Raw genomic sequence first — 27,875 nt, forward strand, 5'->3', positions numbered from 1 at the left:
CGCGGCGCTTCCTTCCGATTGGTGGAGGCGAGGGCGTCCTCGGTGACGTCACGACCCATACTTTCGCGTGGGCGCAGCGGGGCGTGGCCCGGGGCGTGTCGCCCGCTGTGATTGGCCAGCCGGGGGCGTCACGTGGCGGCGGCGCGTGGCGCGAAGGCGGAAGCGGCGCCATTTGCCGGTGCCGCGGGCGTGAGGGGCGGGTGGGGGTTTGTGCCGGCGTAGCCATGCCGGGGGCGCGGCGCTCGCTCGCCTCCCCCGTGGTGAGCGGCGTTCTCTGCCCATGCGGCTCCCCGCACGGATCAGCGGTGGAGAGCGGCGGTAGCGGCGGGGGGAGCGCAGGGTCCTGCGGGCGGTCGCTGTGCGAGGCCTCCGAGCAGGACCGGCGTCTCCGCACCCTGTTCCAGAAGCTCGACGTGAACCGCGACGGCGCGCTCTGCATCCACGACCTGGCCGTGGGGCTGGGCCGCCTCGGGCTGCACCGCACCGAGCTGGATCTGCGGGTGAGCGGCGGCGGGCGGTGGGATGTGGCCCGGCGGGGCTAAGCGGTCCCGCGTTCCGGGGGTGAGGGAGGCTTTGGCCGCTCCCCTCGTCCCGTATCCACTGCGGAGCCGTCTCCGTGCTCGTCTCGCGAGCAGGACGTGGACTCTGGAGACCTTCCAGATGTGTCTGGCCGGGGCAGCGGTGGCACCTGCGCATTCTAGCACCATTGCAGAACCTGCGTCCCTTTAGCGTCCTGATCCCCGAGCGAGAGCGGGGCTGTGTGATGCGACACGGCCGCTCCGCTCCCCAAGGGTCCTGGCCTCAAAGCCCCCCTGCCGGCTTGCACACTAGACCCGGAGGAATCGGCTTGCTTGCCACCTGTAGGCATGGACGGTATTAACTGCCCGTAATTAATAAGAATAAAACCGTAGTATTTCGGCAGGAAAAACCATAAAGGAAATCGCCTTTCTCCAGGACTTAGGCCAACTTGCATTCTGAGTTACACTGGTGAAAGGTCCTTTGGAAGCGATTCTGTAGTCAAGAGTATTGTGCAGGTTTCATTCTATCACCGTTTTCCTCATATGAGTCTGGCACCGTGTTGCTACTCATGTTTGCCCAGGATGGCTTATGCCAGACTCGTTTATTTTAAGGGTTTGGAAATACCTTAGAATGTAGGGAGGCTACTGTACTGTACAGTTTGCACATGGAGTACATAAAACATGCAGCACTGGCTTTCTCTTTCAGTATTGAGAGCCTTTTGTGCTCACACCGCTGTGTGTGATGCTGTACACTGAGGGTTCCAAGGTTCAAAGTGATGCTGCTGTATTTAACTGTGATTAGTGTAATTTACATGTCTATGATGAATGGGCTTGTCCTCAGTGCTGCACAGTTTGTCCCTGCCTAGTCGCTTGTATTTTATGTGCGGGGCCATGAAAAAGCTGAGTATCATGTGAAGATAGGAGATAAACACATGGGCGCAGCCAGGGATGTGCCACCACAGAGTGCCTGAGTCCTGCAGGAAGGAAGAAGAGTTTAAGAATAACTTCTGACTCACTGAAAAGATATTTAATTCAAGTGACAGTTTGTATTCTCTCCCTGTTCTGGGAGTGGTGCCCCAGTTTGAGTGCTTTACTTGCACAGTCCTTTCCAGGGTTTCTAGTTCCTTTCTAACTTTGAATCTCCAGCATCTTAACTTCTAACATTTCTTTTTGGTCAGCATCTTCCTTGCTGGTGTAAAATACAAGAATTCCTTGTCAGTGTGATCTTGTGAGTAGTTTGGTTGTGCTGTTTCTCAGAAATAACATGAGTGCCATGGGGGTTTTCTGCTGGGTGTGTTTGGGTACCTAAAACTGATTGTACCACAAGTCACCTGTGCATGCCTGTGACACTGACCTGCTGCCACTTGTGGGGCCCAATCCTTGACCTCTGGCAAAAGACCCTCATAACCCAGAATGTTCTGTGCTTATGCCTGCATGCCTGCCTCGGTTTGCATTCCCTTCTCTTTCTGTGCATGTAATTCAATCCAGCCTAACAGTCTCCAGCCCAGGAAGAAGCATCTTAAAACAAACTGCGTTTTTACTTCCCAGCACAGAGTTTCTTTGCTTGGCGCGCTGCGGGAGCGGCACAGAGGAACCGTTCTGCGGGAACTGGAACTCGCTGCCGGAGGGAAGTGCTGGCTGGATGCTGCTTAACAATCCTGTCTTTCTGCTGAAGCCCTTGTCTGTCAGTATTGTTCCTCAGCCCTTTGCTTCCTCTGCCTCCTCTTCCACATCAATAGTGTGAGGGGGGTGAAACCCTGGCACGGGTTGCCCAGAGAAGCTGTGGCTGCCCCATCCCTGGAAGGCCAGGCTGGAAGGGGCACTGAGCAACCTGATTTAGTGGAAGGTGTCCCTGCCTATGGCAGGGGGTTGGAACTGGGTGCTCTTTAAGGTCCTTTCCAACCCAAACCATTCTGGAGTTTGCAAAGCATTGTTAGTATGGTAGAGCATCCCCTTCAGCCGGATAAAAACCATTGAGAGTGAGGATGCAGAGTTCAAAACTCTCAAGTTCCAGTTAAAAATGTGGGAACAGCCCTCAGCTGGCTAGCAAACTTCCATGTTGTGCAGTTTTTAGGGAAATCAAATAAACTTCCTGTTTCCCAGGCCTATTAATAAGTCAGTCTTTTTTCTGCTCCCTCCTTAGCTAATTATGGCACCTCAACGCTTAACTAATGTGAGGTCACGCTCGCGAAAAGTGCTTAAGTGTCAAGATGAAAAACCTTTCTGATTTATTGGGCATGGTGTTTGGAGACCAATTTAGGTATAAATCACATGGATTGCTTGTGATTAGTAAATTACTTGATGCCTCTGGTGCACTTTATTTTTCCTTCCATGCAGCAGTACATTTGATATGGGAGTTGCCTTCCAGCGTTTGGGAGCAGATGGAGCATTGGGCTCGTAAAGTGAGGTTATCGCCAATCTTAGCTGCGTCAGTAGGCTAAAAGTCCTTGTGGTAACAATAACTTTTGGGCTGAACTTGAAAAGAAAATGAGCAATATTTTGGCTCCTTCAATGCTTGAGAGTTCTTGCTGAGATAAAATCCTTTGTGGCATTCTTGGAAAATTGCTGCCCTCTCTTTTAGACGTTGCCTTCTGTGGTGGGGGAGAGAAGGCTTGTACTCAGATGTCCCTTGAGGTGGAATTTGTTTATGTAAATGATGCTTGCTTTTTTTTTTTTTTTAACCCATACTGTAATCTTTAAACCAACTGACAAATACAGGGTGCCAAACCAGTGAGCCTTGTAACGAAATGCTTGTTTGCACTGGTCAGCATGAAGCAATCTACATACTTCACTCTGTTTAGGCAGTAAAGTGATAACCATATGAAGAATTTTTAAAATGCCTTTTTTTTTTCTACTGTGTGAAGGGATAGTCTTTTACTGCTAAATTTCATCTACCTCTGGAATGGTCAATGTCCTGTTACTGTTGCTTTCTGACTTTATATAGACCTATGGAACTGGAAATATGCACTTAATGGAAATACGGTGAATCAGAACTGTTTCCTACTTTGTATCTGGAGATGTCCTATTGCTGAAAGAATGTGTGATGGTAATATTTGTGTGTTTGCTAATACAACTGTTTTCCTACTGATCCTGATTAACTGCAGGGCTGGAGTGCCATTCCAAAACCTCATCTCTGCTGCTGAAGTTCCAGACAGTCTGAACTGGTGGGATTAATCCCAGCTGCCTAGAGACAGACTGAAGTGGTGAACTCTGTCTGCAGCTGCCTCTTCTGTAGTGGTGCTGAGCATCTTCTGCTGGACTAGTTCACTTTAAGAAACAGAGAAAACATAACCTTTTTCTCTTTTCAGTCCCAAATGTCCTCTTTGCCTCTGCTCTAACAATGATGTCCTCATTGGCCTTGTGATACTTTGCCTTCCTAAGTTCATATATGTGACTGTGATTGCGCCCTTGGTTTCAGCTTCCCCATGGGAAACTACATCAGCTCCCAGGCTGCTGAAATCTGCTTTCATCACTTCTTCCTTAGCCTCGTATCTCCTCTTTGATCTCCAGGTCCTGGCTGTCCAAACTTGCCCACAAGGTCTGTTTTGCACTTTTCCCATGTACTGAAGAAGCAAAGCTGTGCTGCTGCAGCTGGACTCTGCAGTGTTCTGTTTGCTTCAGGCCTTTCCTCCGAACAACTTTGCATTTTAAGTGTGTCCCTGGACTCTTCCAGCTGTGTCCATGCCATTCTGGGATAATAGATCAGTTAGCCCTTTTGCTAGTGACTCTGTGGATGGATTGAGAAACTCTTTCTACTGTAGCAGTTGCAATCGTAAAAAAATTTAATCTTGTTTCTGATCAGTACTTCATCTTCTGTCATGATGTCATCTAATTCTTCTTTCCAGGCTCTATTTCTGTAACTGTTTTATTCTTCAGCACTTTTGTCTGTTTTATACTATGTGCAATGTACTGCAATTCTTAGCAATTGTAAGGGGCAGAGAGAGGAAGCAGGGACTTCTTCCAGTATGATGCTTTCACCTGTTTTCCATTCACAGCCATCTGGAATTGGAGGACCCAAGTTTTTATTGTGTTACAAAAGTCAGTTTATGATAAAAAGAGCAAAATTCTAACACTGTTGTGTAATTTGGACTGGAATATCGCTCCAGCTCTCATTTAGATCTCTCAATATATCTCCAAACCTATATACATTTATGCATTATCACATTTTCATGGTTTATGTGTCTTGAATCCTGCTGGGGCACTTGTGGAGCTTTTAGCTGGGCCTTTGTAATTCATCCTGAAGGGTTGAGCAACACGAGGTTGTATCAGACAAATACTGTTACAGTTTGATATTACAGTTGATAGCCTTCCTTCTGCTGCCAACAACTTCTCATCCACCCATCTCCTTACTAATCCCAAAGGATAACCCTTTGTGGATATCCCAAACCAGTTGTAATACAAGGTGAAACCATTTTCAAGAACATGTTAATAAAATTCACACATTCATGAATAATGTTTATTAAAATAATAAACAAAATAGATCATATTTGCTGGGTCTGTAGGGAGTGGAAGCCTGTTTTTGCTCTTTGTAAATTATGAAATGTGTGGTTTGATGGAGGCTCTGTTCCCATGCACTTGAGCAAGAGCAGAACTGTTGGTCAGTGATTTAATTGTAGATAAAACTTTCAATCTGTGATGAGTGGTTAGTTGGTATGAATTTGGGGTTTGTTGCCTTCTCTGAGTTAGGCTGAAGGCGCAAATGAACTCTTTGTAATTAAATAAACTCTTTGTGAGTTCTTGACAGCTGCAGAAAAGACTTTGAGAAGACAGGCCTTGGCTTTGGCACAAAGGAGACTTCTGGGTGCAGTGTTGGTTATTAATAGCCTTGGCCAGCAGCCCCTACAGTGAGAGCTTTGGGATGGGGAATGTCAGGGAGATGGGCTGGCACCCCAGCCGCCCGAGGCTGTCACTCTGCCAGAACCCAGAGGTCTTGCAGGGAGGGGCAACAGGGAGAAGAGGGGTGCTGGGGGACCAGGGAATCTCAGACTATCTTGGTGAAAGTCTTTACCCAAACTTGGTCTCTGGTCAGCCCTGCCTTAGTGTGATTAATGTGTGAAATGGGCAGTATGTGTCCACTCGATGTTCAGAGGGGAGGTTGGGAAGCAGGTTTTAAATGCAAATATGCACAGGAGAAACTTGCTCCTGCATGTTTCCTGTGCATATAAACAAACAATTGCAGATTAGACAAGTGTTGCTTTATGTTCATGTACATACAGGACCAGGTATACAACTCTTGAGGGATGTTTGCTCTTCCAGGATTGTTTTTTGTCCTATCTTGCAGAAAATTGGAGAAGCCTGGTGATTCTCTGGTTTATTTAGCAGAGACCTTTGTCCTATTTGCACAGTGCTAACCACCAAGGGCTGCTGGCTGACCTTTGAGAGATGTAGGTGCAACTGTGACTAGAGCATATAAATTTTAAATGTCAGCATTGTGTAAGAGTCTCTCTTCTAGAAAGGCATCCTGAATATCACTGATGTGGCCTCACAGTATTACTTCCTGCAGGATGGGGTCTGTTCTGAACTTTGTAGGGAAATGAATGCCTGTAGGAACCCCTCAGCCTGAGAGGAATGAAACAACAAAACTCATCCAAAGCAGCTGGTTGTGCCTGTGTAGAATACGCAGCAGTGCTTTGGTCTTTCAGTGTGTTCTGTGGGGCATTTTTTAGTGACCAGGCTCAATGCCTGTAGTGGACATATCTTCTTGTCCGCATCTGCACTGGCTTATTAGAATCATTAATATTGGAAAAGACCTGCAAGACAGAGTCCAAACTTTTACCCAACATCACCCTATTAACTAAACCATAGCACTAAGTGTCACATCGAGTTGTTTCGAGAACACCTCCAGGGATGGTGACCTCCCTGGACAGCGTGGGCCAGTGCCTTACAAACCTTTCCGTGGAAAAAATGCTTCCTGATGTCCAACCTGAACCTCCCCTGGCATGTCTTAAGGCCATTTCCTCTTGTCCAGTTGCTGGTTGCCTCAGAGAAGAGGTCAACTTCCAGGTGGCTAAAACCTTTCAGGGACTTGTCAGATTACTGAGATAACGGCAGGTAAAAAACTCCAGACTTCAGCATACTTACTGTTTCTTTTAATTTTTATTTTTAATCTAGCTGAATATTGAGCAGAACCCTTAAATGGCTGGTGAGCATTAATAAAATGACATCAAAGCCATAATAAGGACTTGGTCTCTTGTTTAAAAGCCCTACAAAATGGTGGTGCTGCAGCCCTGGGCTCTTGGTTGCACATAGTATAACATTATACGGTGTTGGGAGGAGGAGAAGGGGGAGGGAGCTTTTTCCTACAGCCCTACTTGTAGCAAATGGGAGTCTTTGTTCTTGTTCATGTCCTATTGCTATATTTGTCCCTGTGAATGTGGGACATGAGCACAGTTTAATGATGGCTCAGTCTTTGTCTCGGGTGGAGAAGCATAGCTGTGATAACTCATGTCCATTTGGGAAGGCAACGGAGATATCTTGAGTTTTTCCAGCTCACGTCATGAGCTTCAGGGGAGCTTCTGGCAGCTAAAGTGGTTTGCAGTGGAGAATTCTGCTTTTAGAGAAATTGTTGAAATGTTTAGATCATGAGTTCCTTGGAAAGGCAAAGCTGCTTGGTATGCGAACCTACATTGTTTAGCCTGAGGAGAACCGTGTGGGGGCAGGTCTGGGCCCGGGCTGCTGCAGGGCCATCCTTTCTCACTACCTATTTTCCTGCTTAACTATCCGGTGCAGCAAGAAGTTGATTTTCTAATTTCTGAGTACTAAGGATGCCCTGTCTCTTGGTTAATCCCTGCTCTTCATATAATGTGATATGACCTTGGTGGAACTCTCTGTCCTGGGCAGTGGCTCTGTGCTCCCCCTCCCTGGCCAGCTCTCTCTGTATTTTTCTATTTGGCACTGGCTGTGGATGCCTGAATATATCAGCTTGGGTAGCTAATTGCTTCTGCCCAGGTTCCTGTAACAAGGAGACCTGTGTTTCTTTGTAGTGTTCCCTGAGCTATGCTGTGTCACCTTAATATATGAATGTACTTGAATGTCACCAGACAGTTTAATTATTTAAGCAGCAGTGGCCAAGACGTTTAGATTTTATGTCATGGTTCGAGAAGCACCGTGCAGGGTAAACCTCAACTTTCTAAAAGGTGTGAAGTAGTGACATACTTAGTTTTCTTCTTTCAGAAATTACATGTGAAAAGATAAGAGGTAATTGGTGGAGTCATGGTGGCCCATCCCAGCTGGGGGCTGGGTGCTATCTCTGGGTGGCACACAGTGTAGGCAGCAGGGCTCCCTGGGATGCTTCCAGGAGGCTCCCAAAGGAGATGAGTCACTGCTCATTCCTGCAGGGTCACCTAAGGAACCAGAGACTGCCAGCAACTCTCCTTGTGCTGGAGGAAGAAAGGGTCATTGCTCCCAGCACAGCTCACTCCCCTCTGGCCCCTTTTCTTTTTGCCCTCCCTCTCACATTTTTTACATGTTAGCAAGTCGTCAGTGATGAGGCCCACATATTTGCAGGAAAACGCTGTGCATTTACCCAAAAGTCTTCTAGAAACCATCTTAAAGCAAAAGTGAATTTCTGCCAGGTATACCAGCCTGGAAAAGGCAAGTGTCTGTCTGAAAACTGATGTGGCTGAAAAGGATACAATATACCTTAGTTCTATGGCTTACACAGAACCTCCCTCTGCCAGCTTGCAGTACTGAGGAAAATACTTTAATTGAGCAAAACATGTCAGTCTCGTGGCTTTTTTCTCTCTCTCTTTTGTCTCCATTTGGATAGATTATTGTCTCTTTATTGTCAGCTTCTCCTCAGGCTGTCTAATGACTGTCCATTTTGGTGTGCAGGGCTCTGAGGCCAGCTGCCACAGGCGCCTTCTGTCCCCAAGTGACTGGTGTGCTGGCTGAAAGCCAGAATTCAGATCACCCCTCCTGCTTTTTCTGCCTTAAATCCTAGGTCTGGATCATGCAAATGGCTGGAATTGGAGGAATGGCTGTCTTCTAATGAAGCTGAGGTTGGGAAAGCTGTTTCGCTGTGGCCTAGGTGTTCAGTGAATTCTTGTTCCTCGTGTTCCTTTGTGTCAACTTTCACGCTGGACTCACAGTATTTATTACATCTATTTTATGTGTGAATGATTGGCTTTATGGTTTGTGTTGGTAGGGTAATACTTCCCTACAAATTCCCTGTAGGAGTGCAGTTGTCTTGCTTCTAGCTATAATCATCTTGCTGTTACTAGGTTTATTATTCTGAGCTAATAAAATTCCCCACTTGGTAAAATAAAATGCTTTTTTTTTTTTTTTTCTTAAATATGATTAGAAAATTCCGTCTGTTCTCAAGGAGTTGTGTGAAATTAGTGTGGTGGCAGAATTCATCTGAGGTTTCCTTTACTGAGGACAGAGGCCAAGGAAGCATTGCATGTAGTTTCTTGCACAAATTATTATTTTCTTATGAAATCTCTGCGTGAACAAAGGAAGATGGGGGTCCCTGATGTGCACACACCTCTAATGTTAATACTAATGCAGGGGAACAATTCCAACAGTGTCAGGTAACATCTGCTCTTAAATGGGGCCTTGTGAGTATTAAGTGACCACAGAGGACAAATCTCAAGTTCTAATTTGGGTGCTTTGCCTTCTGTATCATGACTTGTAGCTGGGTGAGTGGCAGGGCAGCATGCCTGTTGCTGCAGGCAGCTCAGATGCCCTTTCCACACTTTTTTGGACCCCATCCATGGGTAGCCTCAACTGGTTACCCCAGCAAAAAGCTCTGCAGATTTCTGGCTGGGTTAATGAGGTTGTCAGAGGAGCATGGGAGCAAGGTAAGTGCAGGGCTTAAGTGGATGTGTGAGATGACTTGTAGTGGCAGTAAGCTTCAGATTAGTTCACAGCTGCTTGTGAAACCACAGCCTTAGGCTAATAGAAACTGATTTTGAAGAACCGTGCCCAGTTCAGAAAATCTGCTTTGTTCCTCTGACTTGAGATCATTAAAATTTTCCAAATGTCATCTTAAAGGATCTGATTTATTACGTGTTAGAAAATAGTTTAACTTTTGTGCTTGTAGCTGTGATGACTAGCAGCAGCTCAAGGTAATGGAGGCATGACAAGAATTCCTCAGTCTTTTCTGCCTGTGCCTGAGCTGCTGACTGCATCCCAACTAGAACCAGACTGTGCCATTCTTTGGAGAGAGACACGGCTTTCCCACACCCTCACCCCAGTGTTACTGTCCCATAATTCTGTAAATTTGTTCTGTGTGGTTATTTTTTGGTATGTGTCAAATTTTAAGATAAAAAACTTTATTGCATACTGTGCATCGACCTTGTGATTAAAAAGCATTTTTTTCTTCTTAAGTAATTCTGGTGTATTTGCAGAAGAATTTTTTTAATGTGATGTCTTCTATGTACTTGTCTCTCACGTTTTCCATTACTTAGATTTGTTACAGGAATTCAATGATAGCAAGTTCCCGAAAGTGATGTTCATCTCAAAATTTATGTGCAGCTTAGCTCTCAGACTTTTTAGATTTTGGATTGTATTTTCACATCTGACATCTGTATACTAGAAGTTTCCTGCAGTCTGTCACTCTCAAAAGCTGAAAACTGAGGTCCTTCGCTTGCTCTTGCTGTTCTGTGTTGGGTAGGGAGCCCCTGGTGATGGAACCTGTGGGGTCTCTACTCATTTCTCCTGCCTCTTAAAACCCCCGAAGTTATGGAAGAGTCACAATATTTTGGAAGTGAGGCATGCAGTGCCCTCTGTGGACACAAAGAATTTGGGAACATGAAGTAAGTTGAACTGTAAAATGGAACATGCTGCTGGGTTCCTCCAGGGTGGGTTCTGGTGGGAGGCTGATACAGCCTCACCAGTCAATGAACAGCTGCTGCTGTGGCAGCAGAGGAAAGCAATATCATCTGTCCCTGTGCATATATATTACTATCTCCTTGCAGTCCTGCTCTGGCTGGTCCTACCTTTGACTAGGTGGCTCAAGGCTCCTCCAGCAGAGCTCGGCCAGCCGACCAACCAGCGATGGTTTAAGCACAGCTCTCGCACTGATGAATGGCCGTAAACGCTGTGCTGGGAGCCAAAGGCAGCAGCACAGTGCAGCACCAAAGAGCTATTGTAGGCACGGATGAGACTATAATAGACCGGGGAGAGAGAGTGCACTTAGAGGTTAATGCGGCCATGGCTGGGCAAAGCCGGCTTCTCTCTGCAGAACCATCTGCTGCCGTAACAAAGAGCTGCAGCTGGAGCTGCGGAGCTACACCCATCCCTCGCACGCTGCTCCTTGCTTTGGGGCAGTGCCTTCCACGCTCCGGCCGCTGCCCGGCTGCCCAGGGGCCGGCAGGCGCGTTCTCCTGCGGGCGGCCTCCCGCGCCGAGGGCGCGCTCCCGGCCGGCTGCGCGCGCTGCCGTGCTCCGGAGCAGCGCAGTGTTGGGAGCGAGGATTGGCTGGGCACTGCTGCAGTGGGGACGCAGCCTGGGTGCTCAGCATCGCTGCTCAGCCTCGCTGCTCGCCTGGGCTGCCGTTGGGATGAGCCGGGACGCGCGGCTCAGTTGGCAGCTCTGAGAAGCTCTTCTCGGAGAGGCTCATCTTTAGCTTTCCTCCTAAGCGCAGCGTCTCGGCTTCTCTGTCCAAGCAAGTCTCCAAAGCGCAGCGTCTCGGCTTCTCCGTGCCAGGGGGCTTGTGCTTTGTCTGTTGCCATCAGATTTCTGAGGCTCTGGTACAATGAGCTGCTTGTCAGGCCAGGCACGACTGCACTAGCAGCAATTTCTAAAGGCAGGAAGCGTCCGCAGGAGCGGTCTGTAAAGAATCTGAGCCTGTGGAGTCGCTGGGTTGAACCTCCCGCTGGCTGCCGTGCCGATTCCCGTCTTGGGGGTGCTTGGTAGTGCAGTCACATCATCCTTGGCAGCGGGCAGCTCCTGAGCGCGCAGGGTTTCCCTGCCCGGGATGCTCGCTGGAGCAGCAATGCTGCAGACCTTGTGGCATTTTCTGTCTAGCTTCCTTCCCAGGGCCATATGCCAAGGTCCTGCAGATGAAAAAGAGGATGAGGCCAGAAACACCACCCCACTTCCAGGCCCCGGGGAGAAAGGGCCAAAGGTGTTGGGGAAGACACAGGACAGAGGGACTGATCCCACTGAAAGGAGACCAACTATCCTACTGGTGGTTGGACCCGCAGAGCATTTTCCAAAGGTAATGGGATATCCAGGGGCCTGAGGAGGGGTTGGTGCACATGACAGTGGAGTGTGTGGTCTGCTGGGAGAAGGGGTATTGCAGGTGGAGTGTGTGAGTAGCTGTGTGTGTGAATTTGGGGAGGGGGGAGAGGAACAGGAAAAAGGAGCAGAGTCCAACGCGTGTGCTTGCTAGAAAGGAAGGGGGCGGGGGGGGGGCAGGGGAGTGACTGAAGAGAGGAGGTGATCTAACCTTCCAAACATGATGTTCAAAGTGTGGGAGAAAAGTGCTGTTTAGGGGCATGGGGGAATATGGGGGCCTCCAGGGTTCCTGGGCAACTTGTAAGAAGCATGACTGAGAGGGCAGGGAATGATAATACAGGTTAGTGGCGAGTCCCACCCTTACACTGGAGACCGGCAAAGAATCAACTGCATCCTAAAATGTTCTGGAGTCATTCTCTGGTAATTTTGCAAGCCTTTGGTAAAACTTGCATGTTTTGAGCAAATGAGGCTCAAAAGGCAGAGCCCGGAAGAGAGTAAAGCCTGTCCCTGGGGAGCGGGTCGCATAAGGGAGAGGCTAAAATCTGCGTGAGGATGGAAAGTTCCCAGGGGGTGGGAGAGTGGGGAGGTAGTGGGGGTGCGCAGTTGGCAGAGAATAAATGGTGAGGCTTTGTCTGGGGGGAGGTGAACAAAAGCTGATTAGTTTAGTGCCGGAGCTCCCAGCACAGTGCTGGCCAACTGCAGTTCTGACTTATTTAATGGAGGAAGTGCTGTCTGTCTCCCCTGAGGATGGTGCAGTCAGCTCTGACTACATGTGGTTTAAAACCAAGGGTGTGACCTGGGATTAGGGGAGAAAGAAGTTGGGCATAAGGCCTGTGAGGGGTGGGAGGTGAGGATAATACTGAAGGGCTGCAGCAGAGATAGGGGTGTGTGACTTTCAGCATCCAGTTTATTTGACAGGGAATTTGGCACGGTTGTTGCTATGAGCTTTCTCTTTAAAATGAGGGATGAACAGGTTTAGATTGTAGAGGGGATTAATATCTGTTCTGCTGCTGTTTTGAATGGAAACAGACAGGGCGGCATTTCGCATTCCGGGGAGCAGAAGCCACTCCCTGCTTGAATCAGACTGAAAAATCTGCAGGGACTTTTGCCTTCATATGTATCCTTAGCAGTTAGCACTCTGCATCCCCTTCCAAAAGATGAACATGCGCATTTTGAGGAGGACTTTGGTGCACAGAGGTTGAAGAAGGACAGAGGCTCAGAACTGAAGGAAGTGGTGATGAAAACCTTGGAATTACAGGGCTGAAAATCTCTGGTGTCTTCCAGAGAACAATGGTCTCTCAGTCAGGGAGAGTCCATCTGTTCACACCTGGAAATAAAGCTTTCTCTGAAAGCTGATACCAGTCTCCTCTTTCCTGTGTGACCCTGGGAAGTTCTGCTGCATAGGAACCCTAGGATTGGCTAATAGAGAAATACCTAGAGGATAAGGATGTGGTAAAATGGAGTTATTGCATCTTAGGAATTAACTGCCCATCTACCAGGAGGTTGTGACTCTGTAATTTTAGCTTGCCCTGATTGTAAAGTAAAACGCAGAGTAAAGCTCTTCTGTTGAGGATTATGCAGATAGGTTTCACCTTGCAATTCGGGCTGGCTAATGCTTCATCCAGCCCATGGCTCAGCTGATGGACAATAACTTCTTAAGATGCTTGACTTGTTTGTGCTTGATCAGATATCAGTGTTCCAATTACCTGTCTGAAGGAGAAGTGTTGGGAAAAGTCTCGTACAGCCTTAGGGATAGATAATAAACCACTGTGAGCAAACAGTGTTATTTGGTGTTTATAGAAAATGTGGGGGCTTTTGTTCTCTGCCACTGGCTGGCTGTGACCTTGGGAGCAGTCTCTGGACTGGCAGACCACTTTGTTTTGTAAAAACACCTGTTACTACTTCTCTTATAAAAACACACAAAATATGACACCTGATACTGGGGTTTCTGTAAGGAATTGATGTGTATCAATAAACTTGACTGGAGGGGCTTCCTGGCCTTGGCTCTTCAGTCTTCACTTGTTGTTGGTATGTTCCTCCTCAGATGTTTGCCTGTTTGAAGCTGTTCCAACATGAGGCTGTTTTTGCAAATACGGGATAAAATCCTGATTGCAAATGTGTTATGTTGGCCCTGGATCTGTGTACACAGGAGACAGGCATGATCTGCTCCTGACGTCACCATCTGGACTTGTAACTTTGGATCTGTGTGTTGTCAGTGGAACAGGTCATCTTTCCTGGTTACCTTTATGTCAAATACCACATAGTGCTGTCTGCTGTGCCTGGTCTCCATCCTTCCCCTGGCAAAGCCTTTGCTGGTTGCAGCTCTTTCCTCTGCTGGGGTCTCTTAAATCATTAACTCCCCTCCTTCATACACCGTACGCTCTCTGTGCTTTGTGAGGACTTTCTGTACTGTCCAATTAATTATAAGCTAGTTTCCAGAAATTAAAAAAGACCAAGTCAGCGGAACCCAGCGAAACCTTCTAGCAATAGGGTTGGAGCCCAGAAAGCTGTTTTGCCTCTGAAGGAGGATGTTACGTGACTGTGACGCTTGCTGGCACTTGATATTTTTAGAGCCTTTTTTTTAGCAAAGAAAATTCAAAATTAAACAGCATACTTTCCTGCTCCTTGTATGGCTGCATCTTTCCATCCCTTGGGAGGTATGTTCTGGAGCTGATGTAGTAAACCAGTTATGAAGCAGATGCCTAGAAGAATACAAATGGCTTGGAAAGGTTAGCGTTGGAATGGCAGGGTATGGAAATTGGTAACTCGTGCAGCATTTAAAAAGAACCAAATCCTATAAGTAAAATGAAAATCAGTTTGCTAAAGGGATAAAGAGCTGGGTTTGTCTTACTTCACAGCTCACTTTTCTTGTCATCAAGGAAACTACAGAGGGTATTAGCCAGGCTGGCTCCACATGGCTCGAAAATGTGTCGTTACAGTGGCAGAATTGGTGGATGGAAATATCAAGGAGGAGCGACTTCATTTGAAGCTCTGTGCCCTGTCCTTGGTTTGATCAGGAATAGACGGTGTTAATGAGGGATGTACTGTCTGTGGCTGGCCCCTGAAGCCCTGGGCTGAGTGTGCTGCTGCCCGCAGGGGCTGGGGCAGTGGGACTGGCTCTGTGTGTGCTGACATGTGGGCAGTGACCCCACACCAGTGTCGCAGCAGCACTGATCCCTGCAGCTTTGGAGAGCTGCCTGGCTCTTGAGCATTTCCAGCTTTACCAGGAATTTTTTAGCTGAAATATAAAAACTTCTTAATACTTGTTTAAGTTCCCTTTGTCATTATAACCTGAATTACTGGTATAAACTTCATTTGTAATCTGTCTCTCCTTCTTAGCTCACTGTCCTGTAATTAATACCCTGCTTAAAATCAGCTTTAACCTCATTAGCTTTCTCCTTTCCTCTGACGTAGGTAGTAGGGCCTTTTTTCCTAAAATGTGCCGATTTTGCCTTTTGTCCCTAGCTGCCAACTCCAAACAGAGTTTCTTAGGAAAATCTGCATCATGTTGGCATAGCAACTGAGCTGCCAAGCAGCTATAATAGTGATGCTTGGCAACTCGTGGGAAGGACTACGCAGGATCTTAAGGCTTTGTGAAGCAAATCTGAGCTAGATTTGTCCACTTACTACCTGTTGCTGGGGGTACCTGCTCTGCTCTGCTCGGTGAGGGCATTTGGTGTGTTCCGGTTTGGCCAAATTTAGAAATACATCCTCTCAGAGAAGGCACAACCACCCCTCCCCCACCAGGTTCGGGGAAAAAAAAAAATTTCCTCGAAGGAAAGTGAAAGAGATAAAAACTATTTATTTAACAAACACACAGGAAAAGGATAATGATGCTAAATGATAAAACCTCTCGCTCTGCTGAGAGAAACCTGGGGGAAAATTCAGAGTCCTTCCGTAGATCTCTCTCCCCCTCCTTGGAGCTGGGATGGGGTGGTGGGCCCATCTCCAGGGCCAAGGCCTCGGTGGAAAATCCTCCCAATGTATTCTGATGTTGAAACAGTCCAGCAGAGAAGAAGGGGAAAAAAAACGAAGTCCCAGGAAGACAAAAGTTCAACTCTCTGGAGGAAAAGGAGCTGAGAAAAAACTGCTGAAAGCTGGCTGGAAAGAAAAGCAAGCCGGGTGCTTCCCTCCCCTCCCCCTCTCCTGCCACAGCTGAAAAAAGTGTCTCTATCTCTGTGTGACCTTGGAACATGAAAACAAACTGCTTTGAAAAAGTTTTGCTCAGTTTTTCCTCCCCCCTCTCAGGCTCAGTTTAAAGGCATAGAAAGGCAAAAAAATTAATTTCTGGGCATGGGGCAGCGATAGGGGATACACATCACAAAGTCACCCCAAGACAGGCATTGGACAATGGGGTGTGTGTATCATGAGGGTGCTGCTTGCAGTGAGACTGGACTTGGTGGGAAGGCTGGGGTGTGCTGTGGGTATGCATGCAGTGAGCTGCTGCAGCTGATCTTTAAGAGGATCTGGAGTCCCTGAGAAGATCCTGTTTTCATGCAGAGAGACGTCAGCAGGGAGTAGATTAAGCCTGGTTAGGTAACGTGGCAGTGGTGCCATGGTAGGTGAGGTGCCTCAGCGAGGGCAGAGGAGACCATTGTAGGTCACGACTCCCAAGGGTACTGAGTTGCTGTGAGTCATGATCCATTAAGCTTTTTTTTTTTTTTTTTTTAAATCCTTGAAATTAAGCCACTGATTAAATATTCCCAGTTTGTGTGATTGACATGCAGCTCCATGAACAGCTCATTACAGACCTTGGCTTTGTTTGAGGAACAAAATACCACAGTAAAGATGTTTGGGTCCCCTGTGCATGAGGGCCTGAGGGGAGTGCTGGTTGGACTTTGCTCTGCCAGGCAGGCTGTTCAAACACAGCAAACACTAGAAAATGTTGCTGTGTCTGCAGCAGTGAGGAAGGCTGTTATCTGGTCTGGCTTGAACCAGTTCAGCAAACACACTGTGTTACTTCTAGTGCAGACAGGATTACAGCGTTTGGGTTACTGGCAATGGCTTCTTGCATCTTCCTTGTGTGATAGCTTCTCTCTGATAAATACCAAGACTATAACTTCATTGAAAATTCATGGTAGCAGTCAGTGATTCTGTCCTGAACAGCATTGTTGCCTGCTGGTACTCTCTCTGGAGAGCTAGGTGTTACTCCATACCTCAAACTCCACTAAATGCTCAGAAACCTGTAATTACACCTGCATTAAATGGTGCTTGTGCCACCCTCCCTCCAGCCTGGCTTGCTCCTAATGAGAGCTCAGGAACTTGCTTACAAAGTGGTTAAACTGTCAAGGGTAGAAACTGGAAAATGTTGTTCTACCCGGGACACTTCTCATAGCACATATCTGACTGCAACGTTTAATTGGAGTCAGAAGAGGATGAAAAATACTAAGCTGGTGTAACTGCTGTGTGGATGCTTAGCTAGGAGGCTTAGAAGCAGCTGAGGCTGTTTTGAAGCCTGCCCTTGATTTGGGCGATTTTCTCTGTATTTGGCTCAATGACAAACCTCCACAGGCTTTAATGGTACTGTGTTAGTAACTCTGGAGCGCTACAGCGGGGAGAGATCTTTGTGTGCAGAGGTTGTCTCCTCTTAGCTGGCACAAGTGGTTTTGGGAGAACTTGCAACCAAAGCCAGTCAACTCTGGCATAACAAAGTAACCTTGTAAAAGTGGAAAACTTTTGCTTAAACTAGCTATCCTAAACATGCATTAAAGCAATAAGTGGCTGGCATCCTGTTCTTACTGCGCTTTAAAAAATTAATTTTTGGGAAGACAATGATAGTCCTCCTGTATTGCATGGGAGGGTTGTGATCAAGGGTGGGAGAGGTTGTGATCAAGACTGGTCCTCACTGTGCTACCTGTGTAAATCCCCAAAGAGGTGAGAACAGCATAAGAAAGGACTGATCACATGTAAAGAACAGCGAGTGTCCTGGCCCTTGGCCAAAGCCTCTTGGGTTAAGAGAGACACCCGGTAAGGGTTAACTGGCAGCGAGTGTGATTAAGGTACCTGGGTTTAATGGGAGCCAGGTGTTGAGCAATGGGAGGCAGCTCACGTGTCTCCTTCGTATCAGCTGGGTGGGACTGTACAGCCCCGGTTTCCCTTTTAAGTAGAAGGGCAGGGCTTGTGCAGCCAATCCCACTGGAGCCAGGCTCACTCATAGGCATGTGTCATGAGACTTGCTGGTATTTCCTTTCCACTAGCTACTGAAATTAGCTCAGGGGAATCACTCAGTTTTACTTCCCTTCCTTGCTGTTCGGACTGAGCAGGGCAGCTGAGTCTCGGGCTCAGAAAGATGCTCTGCCTCTGTCTGTACGTGCCGGTGTTTGGGGAGAGGCAGACAGAGTTTGAGTACTTTGAGTCGAAGGGGCTCCCAGCTGAACTCAAATCCATCTTCCGACTCAGCCTCTTCATTCCTTCCCAGGAATTCTCCACCTACCGCCAGTGGAAGCAGGTATGGCCCTGAGGGACGAATGGAAGGGAAGGAGTGAGCGATGGAGGGGTGGGTGGTCTCTAATACCTTGAGTGGCTCGCTTGAGAGGGGGAGAAGTTCATGATGGCTCTGTTGTAATAACTGAGTAAAGCATGGAAACACTTCTCATGTCCCTTGGCAGGGATTGCTGAAGCAGCATGAACTCTTTTCTTTTTGATTCTTTTGTTTTGAATTGGGTGAGATCCTGGTGTCTATCAGACTGTTTAAACCAGTTGATGTGAGTTAAATAGAAAAAAGGGGTTTTCCAAACGATGGAGTCTTCTGCTTCTACTTGTCTGTTCAGATACAGCGTTTCACATCCTCTTCCTCCTTCTTACATCCTTCCACCTGCCTCCTTCTGACAGCAGGACTGTAATGTAGAGTCAGCTGAAGCTGGTGAAGGTGAGCAGGTTTGTGCTGTGAGTGGGAGAGCAACTCTGAGTGACTCAGCCAGAGGTGGGTGGGCTGAGCTGGGGAAGGTTGTGCAAGAACGTTTTGCTTTGCTGTGGAAGGGAGATGCACTAAATCCATGGAGTGCTCCATCCTAATGTGTCTAGCTCTTGCTTTCAGCTTGCTGCTACTTTTTTTTTTCATGACCAGGCTGTCAAGGGCCCAGAGAGCTGATTATTGATCAGCCAAGCTGGGGAGGCTTTTTACACCTCTGTGCAGAGACATGGAGAGCAGGCTGGAAGGTGTGTGGGTTCCCACAGTGTGCTCCAGAGGCTGTGACTGCAGGTGACCACTTCTGCAGCTGAAATAGCTTTAATGACCAGATTCCATGGTTGCTGTTGAGAGTGAAGAGGTGCAGACAGATATTTGTGCGCACCTCCAGAGAAGATGCTGGGAGCTTGGCTTTCTCACCCCTCACACTTATGCTGTGGGTTACTGTCAGGCAGGCAGCGGTTTTGTGCTGTGATTGTGGGAGAGGAAGGTGAACAGGGCAAAGCTTTTGCCGCCTGCAGTCTCTCATCACTCGTGGTGCATCTCTGCAGTTGTCGGGGTGTGCTGAGAGAGAGGGAGCAGTTGCACAGTCACATCTCTCTTACAGTGCCACCGAATTATTAATGCCTGTCAACTGGTTGGGGGTTGCCAGTGAGAGGGAAGCCCTGATTCAGCGGTTCAAGCCCAGTGTGCTGACAGGAGAGGGGTGTTGGTCTATATTTAGCCTATGAGTTGAATGTGAGGTCGTATCTGAACTTCACAATGGTCATATGATAAATGGCAGGTTAGGAATACTGGGCATACCTCAGAGGTCAGGGCAGCTGGGACAGCACTTTCTTATTTAAGGTTCATAAAGTGATTAGGAATAATCCTCATAGCATTAGGACTAAAGAGACAGGACTTGGTGGGTGAGAGAGAGAGTTTCAATAGCAAATCATTTAGTACTGAAGTAATTTTAAATTACACTGAAACAAAGACGGCTTATGAAGGGGACTGGTGGTCATAGACTGAGGACATACCACAGTGATCTTAGGCTTACCTAATACTTTGAAGCCTAAATATTGAACAAGATACTGGTGAACAGAGGGTTAACCCAGTGTTTGATCTCGGCTCAGAGCTTCTTTAACAACCCATCTGCTGTTAACATAAATGTTACAAGAATTAAACCAAAGCTTTGGGTGATGCACTAGACTGAATCACACCTCATTGAGTGTTGCTCACTGTTTCACGTTGGAAAAGACATAAAGGCTGTCAAAGGCAAGTGACTGAATCAGAAGGGGAATAGGAACTCCCTGAGCCACATTCTTGCAGTCTGGAGATCACCTCACCTGTCAACATGCAGCTGTGTGCCCATGGATAGGACAGTCCATGGGCTATTGCCTCATGTTACAGTGAGTTAATTAGTCATTTACCTTGTCCTAGATGTCTGGCATGGTTTGATCTTGATTTTAGCTTTGTCCTACTAAGAGCCTATTCTTGCTCTATATGCATCTCATGGAAACTTGTGTAATTAAAGCACATAGCTTCAGGGTGCCTAAACCAGTTCACAAAGGTTTTTATCTTTGGCTGTGTTCGCTAGAGCTGGACAGGCTTTTGCTGGTTGGAGTTAGTTATTGCCAGAGGGAACTTAACTTCTCTAAGGATTGTAGTAGGCACAAATTCCTTCTCCTGTTCGGTTTTTTTTTATTACCTGAAGTTCTGTGATTCACTTTTTATGCAAATCTGTTGCCTCATACTTAGTTCAAGAACCTTCATAAGGTTCATAAGGGCTTTACAAGGTGTTAATCAAGATACAGTCCTGAGATTAGACACATGACACTAGCAGAATATCCCTGATAAAAGCATGAGGCATTCCATCTGTGTAATGGACTTTGGGAAACAGTTGGAATCAGGTGACTTTTCTACGCTACTGCATTGCTCAAATCTCTTGGAGGAATTACAATTCTGTCAGCTACTTTTTGGAGAAAAAGTCAAAGTTGTGTAGGAAGTGTTTTTTAAATATGGTAGAAGGGAGGATAGATCTGTCTGAATGAACAAAGGAACTGACAGTTCTTGGTTGTTTTCTGAACAGAAAATTGTGAAGGCTGGAGACAAAGATCTGGATGGACAGCTGGATTTTGAGGAATTTGTTCACTATCTCCAAGACCATGAAAAGAAGCTGAGACTGGTTTTCAAGAGTTTGGATAAAAAGAATGATGGTAAACACCTTTCTCATGCTCACGAGTGGACTCTGGTGCATGTGTTAGCCTGTAATGTGTGTTCTTGAGCTCACTGGGTATCTTTGCAGGCCGCATCGATGCGCAGGAGATTGTCCAGTCTCTCCGGGACCTGGGAGTCAAGATCTCTGAACAGCAGGCTGAGAAAATACTGAAGAGGTGAAGATTCCACTGGTTTTTCTGTTTTTTGTTGAGGGAGTTAGAAAGAAATGTAGGGACATGGAACCCATCTCTTTTTCGCCTGTATGCACTTTCCAGAGACTTTGGCTCCTCCCTTTTTTCCTATTATTTTCCATTTTGATTTTTCCCTGTGAATTGACATACAATTACAAAATCATAATGCTATATTGAGAGTTACTGTCAGTCTCTCCCTGACCTGTTATGGGGAAGTGCTTGCACCTAAGCTGATTTGCATCCTTGTCTGATTGTCCTGCTGCCCTGATCTTGCTGCTTTGGGGAGGGACTCTGCAGAGTGTTTGCTCTTTGCTTTATGCGTGTGGCACTAACATGTTAACAACCACTTATTTGTGCTGTTTTTTTCCTCTTTTTTTTTCCTCTGCTACCTTCCCTCTGTCTGTTTGCCTGTGTGTCAGAATAAGGACGGGACACTTCTGGGGTCCTGTCACCTAGTAAGTATGATTTTCCCTTCAGTGTCAGTTATGTCCCTAAATTTGGTAGGAGGGGGTGCAAATACCGTTGTGGGCTGGTTAGAAGGGAGACAGAGGGGAGGAGAGCCCACTTCTACCTCTGCATTGTTTGGTGAAGAGAAGATTTCCTAGGTTTGTCTTGTGTCTCTTTAGAAGTCTTTTAGTAGTTGCTTTGCAAAGCTCTTTTTGGTGTAGGCCTGGATAATCAAAGGGAAGGGGACGAGGAATTTGTCACCCAGTGGGATTCTGTACTCACCTGATGATCAATCTTTTTAGCATGGATAAAAATGGGACAATGACAATTGATTGGAATGAGTGGCGAGACTATCACCTGCTGCACCCCGTGGAGAACATTCCTGAAATCATCCTGTACTGGAAGCACTCCACGGTAAGAAATAGTTCCTGTACAACACGTCCCAGTGTTTGCCCAGCTTCTTGGTCCAAGTCCTGGCCCCCAGGAGCTGCTATCAGCAGTCCCTATCTTTCTCTTCATGGTTCATAGCTGCCCTGTAGCCGTGGAAACTCAATTGCTTCCTGACCTCTGCTGTAATCTTGTCACCTATCACTGTCACAGCTGCTGGCACAGGTGATGACGACTGCAGTACTGCAGGGAGACGAGGGTGTTCTCTTGGTGTGCACCTCCAGGAGCTCCTGCCAGTGGCTAGCCCCAGCTGGTTCAGGACCTGTTAAAACTAGAATCTGATTGCACAGCCAGCCATCCTTCCTGGAGATACATGTATGTGAATAGTATGTAATGAGATTTAACTGGCAGCGAGCTTGGAAGGTTCTGGAGAGGTCCAGCTTTTTTGCCATACAACTGCCTGCAGTTGGTCAGTTTGTTCCTAAATACAACCCACAGTATTTTGATATAGACAAATGTTCAGCAGTTGCCAGGTTCTTGGAGAGAAATCTTGACAGTTTCCCCTGTGACAAGTTCTAGCAGTGACAGCTCCTGTGGCCAGGCACAGCAGTTAGTGGCTGTAGATAAACTGCTGGCTTGGAATAAGCATATTCTGTACTTCAGCACTTGGCACTAATAAAGAGCAGTAAAACTTCAGCAAGATCACTGGCTGATGAAGCATTTCTCAACATCTTCTACTTTTGCAGATCTTTGATGTAGGAGAGAATTTGACTGTCCCTGATGAGTTCACTGTGGAAGAGAGGCAGACAGGGATGTGGTGGAGACATCTGGTTGCAGGTGGAGGTGCAGGTGCCGTGTCCAGAACCTGCACAGCTCCCTTGGACCGTTTGAAAGTGCTCATGCAGGTATGATGGAGCGGTTCCAGTTTGTTTAAATGCCTGAGCAGATTCCTTTAATATTTATGGTTACCTGGGAGATGATAATGTTCATCAACACATCCAGCACTCTGGCCAATGTTAATCTCATCATTCTTTTATTGCTATTTTTAAAAGCATTTTGTATTATTTAAGTGATCAAAGTTATATAAAAAAAGTTATTATTCATTGACTAGAAAAAGTACAGAGAATCTTTTTGGAGGTAGACATGTCAAAACTGTCAGTAATAACTTTTATGGAAAACTTGGCTTTTGGTGAAACAGGTTAAAATCCTGCGTTCCTTTGAGAGACCCTGAGGCCATGAGAGTTGAAGTGAACATGGTGGTCAGTTGGCAGAGCTTGTATTCAGTACTATCAGCATTAGAAAGAAGGTGGAAGATACTGATTTTAGTCTGCTTTGTCACTGCACCTGCTCTTGAACCATCTGAATTGTTGATGGGTAGTTGATCCTATGCTAGGTATGGGAAAAAGCAGCACACTTGCCTGTTTAACCTTTCCTCCCATTCCAGAGGGAGATATTGATTAGATTCATTAGTTAATGGTAGACTTGTCAAAAAAGAAAAGAAGCTTGGTTTCGTATTGTAAAAGTTATCTGGAAGGGATTAAAGCCTTGGCAAATCTCTGGGTAAATAAAAAAGCGCCCTTTTGTCCCTGGATTACAGAAAAACGTTGCACTGTCGTAATGGGGACTGGAACTAATCCAGGCTTGTCTCTCTCCTCCAGGTTCATGCCTCCCGCAGTAACAACATGTGCATCATTGGCGGCTTCACTCAGATGATCCGGGAGGGTGGCCCAAGGTCACTGTGGCGAGGGAATGGCATCAATGTGCTGAAGATTGCACCTGAGTCAGCCATCAAGTTCATGGCCTATGAGCAGGTGAGGGCACAGACAAGTGTGACTGCACAAGGACATGCTGAAAGGAAAATGCTGGCTGAGATAAGTCATAGAGCCTCAATATCTGTCTGTTGTGGCTTCTGCAGATCAAGCGGTTCATTGGTACTGACCAGGAAATGCTGAGGATCCACGAGCGGCTCCTGGCCGGTTCTCTGGCAGGGGCCATTGCACAGAGCAGCATCTACCCCATGGAGGTGAGGCAGGAGACTGAGAGTGCAGCCCAGGAGGGCTCATGGAGAGGGGCAGGGATGGGAAGATGTGGGTAGAACAGCAGCACTGTGATATTTAATTAATGAGTTCTCGGAGGTGGTACCAAGTAGTATTGCTTGCAGGATACTTGCTGTGGTCCTGACAGTCGTGCTCCTAAGAATGATTTTGTCTGTACATTGTTCTCCTGCTGATTCTCATAGGCCTTCATGCTATTTATTCTTCTAGGTTCTGAAAACACGGATGGCTCTAAGGAAGACAGGACAATACTCGGGCATGTTGGATTGTGCCAAAAACATCCTTGCAAAGGAAGGAATGGCTGCCTTCTACAAAGGCTACATCCCCAACATGTTGGGAATCATTCCATATGCTGGTATTGACCTGGCAGTCTATGAGGTATGAAGCCTTTAACCTGTTGTTAGGTTAAGCCTAACAATTATTATATGTTATTGCTAACCTGTTGTAGGGCTGTGCCGCTTGTGTGGCCTTACCACTGTCAGCCCTATTAGTCACAACAGGAGTTTAAGTAATTTATCAAAGCTTTCTTGAACAGCCTTATGGGGCACAAATGGATTTTTTTACTCAAAAATGGCCTAAAAGATAATCCAATATAATAATTCTATTTCATAAACCATAGTCAACATCATGCATGGTCCCTTGTTTCTTTTCTTCATGAGAAAATTGCAGCAGAAAGTTAAAGGAGGGATTTTCCCCAGGTACTATGGCAGCAGCAGCTCAAAAAGATTTGAGAAGTCCTCTGCTTCTGGCTGAACTTGAATGGAACTTTCTGGGCCTTTACTCTAGATCTTTCATGAAATGTGATACTCCTTTGCTTGCCTCTTCCCTGCTAACATTGGGCTTGTTCCTTCCAGACACTGAAAAATACCTGGTTGCAACGTTATGCTGTCAACAGTGCTGATCCCGGGGTCTTTGTTCTGCTGGCCTGTGGCACCATCTCCAGCACCTGTGGACAGCTTGCCAGTTACCCACTGGCCCTTGTGAGGACACGCATGCAGGCCCAAGGTGAGAACTTTGGGAACAGTGGGAACTCCTGCCTTGGTTTCTGAGCAAGGCTGAAGGTTCTCTAGTGTAAACATTGCAACAACAGCCTCAGCTGGCCCACGCAGCTGAGCTGTGAGCTGTTTATGATGCTGCAAGGGGACAGTGGACTTCGTGCTGCCCTTCTAACCTCTGTGGCCAAGGACCTCCAGGACAGAGGTTCTGTTTTGCTCAGATCAGCAGTTCTGGGCTGAGGGCATCTGCAGAGCAGTTTGAGAAAATACTTGCAATGTGGAGCACGGAATGGGTAGCTGAGAAGTTAATGCTGTCCCCCACGAAGCACCTTTGCTGTGGGAACATCTGAAAGCACATGGATCAGAACTGCTCTTAGAAAACAAAAGTGTTTTCACCACGTAGTCTGCATTATTTATTGTGGCTTTCCCTGTTGCAGCTTCAGTGGAGGGTGCTCCTGAAGTGACCATGAGGGGACTGTTCAAACACATACTGAAGACAGAGGGAGCGTTTGGGCTTTACCGGGGTCTGGCGCCCAACTTCATGAAGGTGATCCCAGCTGTGAGCATCAGCTACGTGGTGTATGAAAACTTGAAGATGACTCTGGGCGTGGACTCGCGGTGACCAGGAGATGCTGAGGACTCGGAACTCTGAAATCTTGGGATGTGATCTCAAGACGTATAAGCCATCTCTCATTCTGTGAATGTGTCGACACTAAGCTGACTAAGCAAAGCTGTGAAATCTCAGATTGTTTGTGAGTCAGTAAGGAAGGGGGAGGAGAGGATCTGGTGTCCTTTGCCATCTTGCTACTCAGAGCTCCACATAAACCATCACGGGGTCCTTTTTGTTGGGCCTTTTGGGAGACCAGGAGATGAACTCCTGGGAACTCTTAAGGCGGGAGTTGCTGAGGTCAGTTCCCAGCAGTATGACAGAGTAGCGAAGATTTGGGTTACAGGTCTGCTCTCAGCATGTTGCCTGTACAGAGTGGTTTGCCTACAGATAAGCACCTTCTGACTTGCTGAAAGAGCTTCTTTTTTCATTCAGAGAGCTGCTTTTTCCATTCAGTTGTTTAACTTCCTACCCATTGTTTAAATTTGTACAAACCTTGTGTAGGAGCTGCTGCCACACCAGGCTTTTTATGTTTACAAGTATTCCTTTGGGTGGGAGACATTCACGTTCTGCTTCCAAGAATTGACATGAAATGTAACTTTGATATATACTGGTTTGGAGGGCTGGTGGGCAGTGGTTTATCAAGCCAGGCTGAAGGTTACTTAAACCAGCCTGATGAAGAATTAGGATTATTTATTTTTTATAGGTTTAAGTGTGTCTCATAAACCTACTAACAGGATGCACTTACTAACAGAAGCAGCAGACTAGAGCCTGCATGCCTGTATCGTTTGCATGCCGGGATTGGCTTGTCTTATACTCTGCAGGGGCTTGGAAAGGGGAAGGCAGGAGAGCCCTGGGCTGCCCGGCTCATGTGATGCATGGCTTTAGTGAACAAAGACAAAATAACTCAGATCTCCTGTGCAGCTGTGCTCCCAGCACGACATGAGAGCCCCTGTGCAGCGTCGCATGGACCTCTGAATTCCATCCTGCCTGGTGCCGAGGAGAGCTCGTGAACCTTTTCCAAACCCTGTGCCTATGCTGCTATCTTATCTCTTTAGACCTCTTGGTAGATCGATGTTCAGGTTTCCATTGGTGCGATGGAGGCCCCAAGTCAAGAATGTCTGCTGTGGGAACAGGTGTTAGGGAGAGGGGCTGGCTGTCACTGGGAGAGGTGAGCTTTCAGTCCTGAAGACATACTTGCTTGTCTTTCAAAGGGTGCTTTTCATAAGGCTAAGGGAAAGAGATGGCTTTAAAATTTCTCTGATCGCATTATGGGCTGCTTAGTTAATAGGATCCAGCTTCTGAGGCCTGGGAGATCCTCACCCAACTTTTCATTTTGGGTAAAATGGACCAGCGTTGCATTCCACTGTTTTACTGCTTAAAGCATATTTATTTTGTATTTATTTGAACAGAGTTATGTCAGACTATTTTTATAGGTTTGTTTAAATATTGTTACTGTGCTTGTATTTCTTCTGTTTTAAAAAGTTCTCTATTAGTTCTCTTACATCACACAGCTGAGTCGTGGGGAGGGATGCTAAAGTTACTCGTGTACCTGCCCTCTGGGGCTTGAGCTGCCTTTCCCACGCCTGGGTTTGTTGCTGGAGGACTTCAGCCCAGAGAAATTCTGTAGCAAGAAGCCATAGGAGAGAAGGGAGCAAATGAGGAAGCAGAACCTTGGGGAGATGGTGCACGGTGAGGCTTGCCTTAGTTTGGAATCGCCTCTGTGCACGGTGGAAAGGCTTTGGGTGGATGGCTGAAGTTGGGAAGTGGAAGGTCTGTGGATGCTGGGTGTCACAACAGTTAATTAAGAGCGCTTGGGGGAATTTTTAGGTAAGGGGGGAAGAGAGAAATCTCAGGGACTAAAGACAATACACGTTTCCAGAGAGATGGAAGGAAACTTGCACTTGGACAGGAGCTGCTGCAGTTGTGCTTTGAGGCTGAATCAGCAGACCCTGCTGCTGAGCCAGTGCTCATCACATGCAGGAGGACATGCGGAGATGTGTGTGAGAAATCGGAAAAGGATTTGCTAGCACTCAGCAGCTGCTTTTTTTCTGACAGATTTTGGTGGTTCATGGAGAGTCTCCGAGGTGAGAGAGACTCTGCCTTGACTTTCAGTGCTGTCAGTAGTAGTCACATGGAAATCTAACCAGCAATGGATTAGTGATACGATTTTTTCCCACCCCCCTCTTCCTGAGACCTGTCATAAATTCTGCAGTGGCTCCTTCCTACCAGTGTGGCCTAATGAGAATATGAATATCAGAATGCAAAAATCAATGCAAAATGACAACCATCTTTGTAGCTGTAACCACAAATTGTTATAATGCAAATCTAACTTGGATTCTTCATGTAGGGAACAGTCTGCTAATAAAGGTCTGTTAAAGAGATAA

At 46.9% G+C, this 27,875-nt stretch overlaps 1 protein-coding gene across 6 annotated transcripts; it reads left to right on the forward strand.

Annotated features, from left to right (window-relative positions):
- Positions 1-199: 199 nt before the first annotated feature.
- SLC25A25 (solute carrier family 25 member 25) lies at positions 200-27,875 on the forward strand. 6 transcript variants are annotated; one of them, XM_048325251.1, is made up of 11 exons: positions 200-500; positions 20,680-20,806; positions 20,896-20,983; positions 21,418-21,453; positions 21,748-21,859; positions 22,579-22,737; positions 23,491-23,643; positions 23,748-23,855; positions 24,097-24,264; positions 24,741-24,891; positions 25,319-27,875. In XM_048325251.1, the coding sequence occupies exons 1-11, from the start codon at positions 225-227 to the stop codon at positions 25,501-25,503; spliced, it is 1,563 nt and encodes a 520-aa protein (XP_048181208.1). In that variant the 5' UTR covers positions 200-224; the 3' UTR covers positions 25,504-27,875. The 6 variants fall into 6 exon arrangements, with proteins under 6 accessions (XP_048181208.1, XP_048181210.1, XP_048181209.1 ...); XM_048325252.1 differs by lacking the exon at positions 200-500 and adding an exon at positions 10,953-11,681; XM_048325255.1 differs by lacking the exon at positions 200-500 and adding an exon at positions 17,819-18,149.

The sequence above is a fragment of the Corvus hawaiiensis genome, chromosome 21 (genome assembly GCF_020740725.1).
Source record: "Corvus hawaiiensis isolate bCorHaw1 chromosome 21, bCorHaw1.pri.cur, whole genome shotgun sequence".
Lineage (NCBI taxonomy): Eukaryota > Metazoa > Chordata > Aves > Passeriformes > Corvidae > Corvus > Corvus hawaiiensis.

Coding starts and splice junctions, on each gene's coding strand:
- SLC25A25 (XM_048325251.1), top strand. CDS start 225: ATGCCGGGGGCGCGGCGCTCGCTCGCCTCCCCCGTGGTGAGCGGCGTT. Junction 20,807..20,895: donor TTTGGATAAAAAGAATGATG/GTAAACACCTTT, acceptor GTATCTTTGCAG/GCCGCATCGATGCGCAGGAG. Junction 21,860..22,578: donor TGTACTGGAAGCACTCCACG/GTAAGAAATAGT, acceptor CTACTTTTGCAG/ATCTTTGATGTAGGAGAGAA.